The sequence below is a fragment of the Ciona robusta genome, chromosome 12, assembly GCF_009617815.1.
Source record: "Ciona robusta chromosome 12, ASM961781v2".
NCBI lineage: Eukaryota > Metazoa > Chordata > Ascidiacea > Phlebobranchia > Cionidae > Ciona > Ciona robusta.
The window spans coordinates 585,752-594,563 of record NC_143246.1 but is presented as its reverse complement, the minus strand read 5'-3'; the positions used below and the strand labels follow the sequence as shown (position 1 = coordinate 594,563).

The window sequence follows — 8,812 nt, the reverse complement described above, 5'->3', positions numbered from 1 at the left end:
CATTACAATTCAACTTTAATTTATATTTTACCCGATTTGTTGAATTTAAAAATGGCCAAACCAACATATTACACGAAAATGTTTTTATTTAAAATTGAATTTATTATTGCAGTACAATTATATTTGCATAAACGGTGCGAAAACTAAAATAAATAATTAGTGTTGCGATTTTATATTTGTTCACACATTCCTGTCACAGTTTGCTGCTGGGAATTTTATCGTTTCCAAAAATCTCTCCATCATCAAATGCTTCCGATAAAACATCTTCTAAACAATCCACGAAACTGATGCTCATGCTCTTCAGCACCTCCGCTGGAAGATCTGCTCTCACATCCGGTTCATTCCTCCGAGGAAGAACTACTCTCCTCATCCCTGCTCGATGAGCAGCGAGGACTTTTTCTTTTATTCCTCCGACCTAAGGAAGATAATTTGCTCAATAAAGTAATTCATTATCATCACTTAGTTATCCTCACATGGTGAAGCAGCTTCTAGCCATATGGCTGTCATGTTGCACACCATGTGTGGTGGCTTCATACACCTCATGTTCACTTACTTTTGTTAGCGATTTATTATCTATTGCAAATTTACCAAAATGGTACCAGCATCATAAAGCTTTGAACATGGGATTTTTACAAACGGTTTATTTTATATTTTAAAAGTAGTTTCTGATATTACTCTATGAGCACCAGATCAGAATCAGGGTAACAAAATTTATTACTGTATGACATATTACATTGCTAAATAATAAATCCACTCACAGGTAAGACAAGACCCCTCAAAGTAATTTCCCCCGTCATTGCAAGGTCAGATCTGACGAGTTTGCCGGTAAATAATGAAACAAGAGCCGTAACTATGGTGACCCCAGCTGAGGGACCGTCTTTGCCAACAGCACCAGCAGGAAAGTGTAAATGAATATCTGTGCCACACATTATGCTTCTGCCTGGTTTCAAACATTTGTTTGTTTGGTTTTGAAAATGAAAATATGAATCTGTCAAATATCACCTGGAAAGTTTGTGGCAAATGCCACCGATTATAAATGTTTACAAAGTTATGTGGCAGAGTACGGCATCGTTTACATTTCCAGTGACAAATGCCACCAACTTCTACTGTTACCATTATACAACAAACTACCACAGCATTGACATAACACAGACTTTAAGTTTCCATTTAAAAACCAGCCATAATACCATTGATAGAAAACAGAGAAATATGTGTTAAAGTAGTAAACGAATACCTCCATTATCAAACCCAAGTATTTGAGCATTACTTCTCAACCAGCTGACTGCAAGTTGAGCTGATTCCTTCATAACGTCTCCTAATTGGCCAGTGAGTGTCATGTGACCTCCTGCCTCACCCCCTTCACAAGAAGCCATACGACTCGCCTCAACGTAAAGTATTTCACCCCCTGTTTGTGTCCAAGCTAACCCAGCAGCCACACCCGGTCTTGTCAGTATTTGCGCCGATTCTCGATCGAATCTTTGAGGACCTGAATAGTTGAACGAGATTTAGTGGTTTTAGCTCAAAACTGTAAATTACCTTTCCAATAAGTAAATTCGCAATTGCTGTAAATACACTCACTAATTAATACATTTCAGCTGCTAAATACATTAGTATTAAAAGCTATCATATTACCACTGGTGCAGTGTCAGAATGAGGACAATAACACATGCAGCCTCAATTTTCGTTAGTTACTGTTTTTGTATTGTTTGCTTGGAAAACAAATGATTACAAAATAGGTGAAAGAATTACCGAGTATATCTTTAAGCTCAGCTTCATCAATTGTTATTTCCACCTTGTTGTTTTTCGTATCATGGTTTGCAACCTGAAATATAAGGACAAAGAATGTATAAATATAAGCATGTATCGAAGAATGTATAATTCTCGTTTCACAAATTAGATTTTTATTTTAGGACACTTTATTTGGCAATCAACCTTAAAGTCTATACTGCGCATGACGACCAAATCGTGCAATCCATTAGAAAACCACTTTCTAAACACAGACAAGTGAGTTGGAGGAATTACCGATTACTGAATGGCAAACATTGAGCTTTCGAACATGGAACCCTATGATCAAAAATCACTAAAACCAGTCAACTAATGCTATTTCTGTGAAATGTGAGTAAATGAAAACTGACAGTGAGAGCGATTGATCTGCAGATTCCTGTCAACTTCCGATCAAGATCCCGGACTCCCGCCTCCCTCGTGTAAAGAGCAATCACGTTCCTCAGTGCATCATCTGTGAGAGTGATGCAGATGTTGGATGCAAGATCCTCATCATTGGATGCGGGCAGTCCATGTGCTCTGAGCTGCTTAGGAAGAAGATGTCTTCTCGCAATCATCATTTTCTCTTCTTGTGTATATCCAGGAACCTAGATGAGGGATTTGTTACAAAGTTTTTAAACATCTAAAATGCACTTGATTTTTGAAACTTAAAGTGTGGGGTTTTGCATTTCAAATGTCAAAGTGAAATAACATTAACCTACCACAGGCTTCCACCTGGCCATAGTTAAATAATTTCTCAAAATAAACAAAGTTTCTGCATGTTAAGCCTAACACTTAAAAACATTTTTGGTCAATAAACAAATCAACTTGGATGTTCTGATTCATTCCCGCTTATGAGTTACCACATGTTTTTAGTGGCTTATGGGTTAAAGCAATTGCCGTTAAGTATCTTGCCCAAAAACACATATGCCAATGTTGGTAGCAACGACGAGCCTTGAACCCGTAACCTCTCCTAATATAATGAATAACCAAGGAAGTAGTTTTTACCTCAATAACTTCCATTCTATCCAGCAGTGCAGTTGGTATTCCAGTTATAGAGTTTGCTGTTGCTATAAATAGAACAGATGACAAATCGAAAGGAACGTTTAAATAATGATCAACAAACGTATGATTTTGTTCGGGGTCTAAAACTTCTAGTAAAGCCGCTCCTGGGTCACCTTGTAGTCCTTTACCTGCAAACAGGGTTGTAACATGGGTGTTTTAACATTCAATTAATATATTCACTTATAGGAGTTCGACAATTAGCATTTTAACAGATATAATGGATGTAACTTATTTATCTGTCGTCATTATCATGTTATCCTCACATGGTGAAGCAACTTCCAGCCATATGGCTGTCATGTTGCACACCATGTGTGGTGGCTTCATACACCTCATGCTCACTTTTCAGCCATCTATGCAACTTAAAATTTGGGAAACCTATAAGTGACCACTGGGTTTAAGTTCACATATCTCACCTAACTTATCCACTTCATCAAGTAGAAACACAGGGTTGTTGACTCCAACAGTTTTCAATCCATTTATGATCCTCCCTGGCATGCTTCCTACGTAAGTTCTTCTGTGGCCGCGAATGTCAGATTGGTCACACACTCCACCTTGTGGGGAAAAGTAGTGATAAAATAAATAAATGATTGATTGAATGTAACTTATTTATTCTCGCGTGACTCGTCAACGACAGTCGTTATAACACGGGTGTTCTGTTTTATACACCTGGTGCCCGCTTACAAGTTACCATGCATGTAACTTATTTATTCTCGCGTGACGCATCAACGACAGTCGTTATAACACAGGTGTTCTGTTTCATACACCTCGTGCCGCTTACAAGTTACCACGTATGTAACTTATTTATCCTTGCATGGCGGGGCAACAACAGTCGTTATAACATGAGTGTTCTGTTTCATACACCTCGTGCCGCTTACAAGTTACCACGTATGTAGCTTATTTATCCTCGCATGGCGGGGCAACAAAAGTCGTTATAACACAGGTGTTCTGTTTCATACACGGGTGTTCTGTTTCATACACCTCGTGCCGCTTACAAGTTACCACGTATGTAGCTTATATATCCTTGCATGGCGGGGCAACAACAGTCGTTATAACATGGGTGTTCTGTTTCATACACCTCGTGCCGCTTACAAGTTACCACGTATGTAGCTTATTTATCCTCGCATGGCGGGGCAACGAAAGTAGTTATAACACAGGTGTTCTGTTTCATACACCTCGTGCCGCTTACAAGTTACCACGTATGTAGCGTATTTATCCTCGCATGGCAGGGCAACGACAGTCGTTATAACACGGGTGTTCTGTTTCATACACCTCGTGCCCTCTTACGAGTTATTCTGTATTATATTCAACTCTTGGGTGAAATTTTCCTAATGTATGCCTGAAAATTAAAGGGCTGGAGATATATAATAGACTTGTTTAAACAACAAACATATCAAACCAATTTACCTGAAAGTTTAATTTGACTTGGTTTAACTCAATAAAAGTTACACTTCTGGAAAAAAGTAAAAAATGAAAAAAAAAATCATAAAACTTTTTTTAATGAAAACATATTTCAAAAAGACGATTCACAAAAAAAACAAACCAAGTGATATTCGGTGAAACTTCCGACCCAAAGTTTTAGCAATCGAGCGACCAACACTGGTTTTTCCGACACCTGGAGGTCCAACAAAACATAGGATCGGCCCTTTGACGTTCTGTTTCGATTTATTTGACTGTAATTGCCGCACAGCTAAATATTCCAGCACTCTGCGTTTTAGTTTATCCATTGAATAATGGTCGACGTCCAAATCCAACTTTGCTTGGTTTAAATCCAGTCTGAAAAAGATAATTAATTTTTAGGCATAAGATCCATGCCGACCGCAATTGCCGCCCACCCACTGCCAACAAAGGGTGAAATTAGGACCTACTGTATAAAGATAATCAATTTTTATTAATCTTAAAGAACTTTAAATTACTGAATTAAGATAAACTGAATTGTAAATTTAAACAAATTTATTTGAATGTAACTTACTTTATCCTCGCGTGGCCGGAAAACGACAGTCGTTATAACACGGGTTTAACACCTCGTGCCAGCTTACGAGTTACCACGTATATTACTTTGTGGGTAATTATTTTTTGGGGATTTTTTTAATTTTTTTTATATATTGCTGTTAATTTGGACAACCCATTAGTGACCACTGGGTTGGAGCAATTGCCGTTAAGTGTCTTGCCCAAGGACACATACGCCCACAATGATAGCAGTGACGAGCCTTGAACCCATTACCTCTGCGCTACAGGCAGGCGCGCTAACCACTACGCCACGGCGCCGACCTTATTTATTAGATGCCTAATGAATTTTCACACATTATAAATCAAGCGAACAAGAAAGTATCTTAAACCATACTTATTTTGTCCATAGCATATTTTAAAGAACTTGTTTCCAGTTAAAATTTCTAAACAGACATATTTTTTAATTACTTGTCGTTACTGCTAGAGTTCCACGGCAAATCTGCAAGTAGCTCAACGTAGCTGCGAGTTAATGCGTGTTCTGGCATAGCTGTTGGGAGTTTTCTTAACCTTTTTAATTCTCTTTTTGCCACCTGTGTTTAAAGGATAACATTTTATGTTAAGTCATATTGTGAAAATGTGACCAGTGTATCCCTGGGTGTTAGGCGGCAACTCTGGCCTAAATCTCAGGTTCCATGGCTTGCCTTGTTGTATGACCTCACCCTTAATGAAATAGAGGCAGCGGCAATCCACTGGAACTTTAATTAACTGCCATAAATCAACTTCATTTTGTCGGTTTTGAATTGGTAGAATAATTGATGCTGTCATCATGTTATAATGATAAAAACTTACACCCAAAAACTTAAACTTTCATGAAAAAAAAACAAAATTAGAAACTTAAACTTATGAACGGCTCATTTAGAAACTTGAGCTTAAAAAATAAATTGTCCTCACTTTAAGAGCATCTTGTGATAAACCAACTGAATCAATTTTCTTGTCTAGAAGTTGCAGTTCATCTGTATAAGATAAACATCTTAGATAGTTCGGAAGTTTATACTTTACCATGAGGTCCCATTGGCACAGTGGTTGGCAAGTCTCAGAGGTTATAGGTCTGGGCTCAATACTGCCACCGTTATGGGCATGTATGGACTAGAGCAAGACAATTGTTGTCAACTGCCCAAACTCATTGGTGCATTATGGGTTACATTAAAAATTGAAAAATCCCCCCACCAAATATTCACCCACAAAGTTACATAGGTGGTAACTCGTAAGCAGGCACAAAGTGTATAAAACAGAACACCTGTGTTATAATGACTGCCGTTGCCTTCGCCATGCGAGGATAAATAAGCTACATACATGGTAACTCTTAAGCAGGCACGAGGTGTATGAAACAGACCGTGTTATAGCTCCTTAGAGTTGCCGGCCACGCTTGTATAAAAAAGTTACATCGTTATCATCAATTAAAGAGGATCACCTTCATCATCATCCCCCATCTTCCCATCTCTCTGGATGGGAGTGATCCTGAACTTCCTCTCACCATCTTTCTTCCTCCCATCCGCTCCTCTGATGATAATAACATCCTGAACATCATCATTGAGAGTCCGAGATTCAGAATCGCGTTTCTTGGTCTCAGGATCTATACAAAAAATACACTAAAAATTTAGTCGTTTTTACTCAAATAAGGCGTTAATGTGCATATATTTTAAAAACGAGTTACAAATTTAAATAAATGCGATAACTAGTAAAACTGAGTAGATATTATAATGGATTTTGTGATATTTTATTTAGCCTTGCTTGACTGAAAAACTCCAAACAATTTGAGGTATTTTTTTGGGGGGGGGGAATTTGGGCAAGAAATTTTGTGTTCCATCTACCTTTCCCTTTGATAAACTTAATGCTTTCCAATTGTCGCATAATCAAAGGTATCGCTCTTCGTAATCTTTCTTCTAAATCCATCGCATCAAGAATCTAAAAATTTTTATTGAGTAGTCTGTTACAAAGTGGGTAATGTATTTCAAGAATGGTAGCTTAATATTGTGAACTATACAGTAAAAAATAATCACTCACAAAGTTACATACGTGGTAACTTATAGATAGGTATATTCATTCTAATCAAACCTTCAGTTTTTCTTGTGTTGATGATCGAACAATTGCCGCCAACACATCGGGTAGCGAATGGTCTGGTAACCTGTCAAGGAGTTGTCGCAATCGAGAGACAACCGGCACCGACATGTCAAGTGCCTCGACAAGTTCCAAGGCATCCTTGCGCAATTGTGACGCGAGTTCGGACACCGCGCCATCGGTACCTCGTGCGTCATCGGGCTCCGATGGCCATTTACCAATCTGCGACACCTAAAATAAATACTTTAGGTAAAATTCTTGACACAAAATGCTGTGACATTCACTATAACTTTCTTATACCAAGTTAACAAAAGAAAATATAAAAGAATGAATGTAACTTACTTTATCCTCGTGTATTCGGAAAAGTCGTTTTACTTATAACACGGAAATCCTAAACCATTCCCAAATATAAATGTTAAATTATTGAATGCGCCTTGCGTGGGGGGAACAACAGTTGTTATTTTTTTTTCATGCATTTGTTTTCAACTATTATTTTGGGCCTATTTTTAGAAACTTCTGGGTTGAAACAAGGAACTTAAACGTCTTGCCCCGCAACACACGTGCCCATAATTGTGTCAGCTCTGGTTTAGAAGCAAGTACCTTAACCACTGTGGCATGGCACCAGAAATACTGCTCATAGCATTGAAGTTATTTAAGAACTTTTGCAGTAGAGAGTCCAACACACCAACCTTAGCAGATATGTATGGAGTGTCTCTTATGATCTGGTCCACATTAAACCTGCACAAACCATGTGCTAACATTGTGTAGTTAGGTTTAGGCCAGTTAGTGCCAGTAACTTGAACCACGATGGCTGCTGTACCAGTTCGATGAATATTCTCAGGTATTTCATCTGTGGAAACATTATAATATCTTGAACTTTATATTAATCTCGATCTTTATCCAATATTACTTCTATATTAAAACAATTCACAATTATGTAACTGATGATTCTAACATAAAAAGGTGGCTTCATAAAACTCCATAATTTCATAAAAAAAATGTTTTGATTTTTGTAAGTGAGTTTAAGTGTAATAAAAGGAATCAAAACAATTTTTGTTTCACTGTATTTTTATTTAAAACATAAAATCAACGATTACCAGATGAAGGAGGGTCCAAAGTGTCCGGAATTATCCCAATAATAGTGGATCCAAGAGAAGCGCTTTGTAACAAATATTCTTTAACCAACCTCATGTTTCGAGGTGTTGATACTGGACACAATAAACATTAACCAACATATAAAATAACTACCACATTAGCAGTACTAAAATATATGATGGAATAATTTGAATTATTATATAATGCAGTCACTTCCATCTGCATTTGACTAATTAAATACATAGATATTTCCACTCATTTTGTGTTATTACCACAGTAATGTTACTTATAATCCTACATTTTAAGCCGCATTGAAGAATATCTATTGACACATGTGACTAAGTTACTCCAGTCACTTTTTACGCAGGATCAGCTAAACCTCCCACAAATTTCAGGTTAACAGAACTGCTACATTTATTTAAACACTACGTTTCATTTTCCAAATAGTTCATATATTTTAACTGCAGCGTGGTATAATAACTCTTTTTTTTAATTAAACTCACATAGGGGATATCTTTTTAAATTTGCAACGAAATTACAGCAGACTAAAAAGTTGTCACTTATTATTTAACAGGTGAGTTGATTCATTAATTTCAAGACTTAAAAATTTATGATTAATGAACTGCTATACAATTTAAACAGTATATACATAGTATATTATTTATATCTTACCTTTAATCCTCTTAGAAGAGCCAGGCATTAACACACAGTCTCCAACCAACAACAGTGGAAGCCTGGGAGGCAGAGTCATTTTCCTTGAAGACATTTTCACTCAAAATTCAGAACAGACTTTGAATAATAATATCCTACCAACCACACAGTCACC

General features: G+C 37.2%; 1 protein-coding gene across 1 annotated transcript; it reads right to left on the bottom strand.

The window, feature by feature from the left end:
• Positions 1-68: 68 nt before the first annotated feature.
• Positions 69-8,801, bottom strand: LOC149726078 (lon protease homolog 2, peroxisomal-like). The gene is made up of 16 exons (XM_089889518.1): positions 8,659-8,801; positions 7,989-8,099; positions 7,581-7,741; positions 6,889-7,122; positions 6,645-6,738; positions 6,245-6,406; positions 5,725-5,786; positions 5,242-5,363; positions 4,367-4,599; positions 3,240-3,377; positions 2,770-2,954; positions 2,136-2,369; positions 1,750-1,822; positions 1,235-1,486; positions 759-940; positions 69-415 (listed from the first exon to the last, which is right to left on the bottom strand). Exons 1-16 carry the CDS (start codon positions 8,750-8,752, stop codon positions 194-196), a joined length of 2,559 nt encoding a protein of 852 aa, XP_089745644.1. The 5' UTR covers positions 8,753-8,801; the 3' UTR covers positions 69-193.
• Positions 8,802-8,812: the final 11 nt, after the last annotated feature.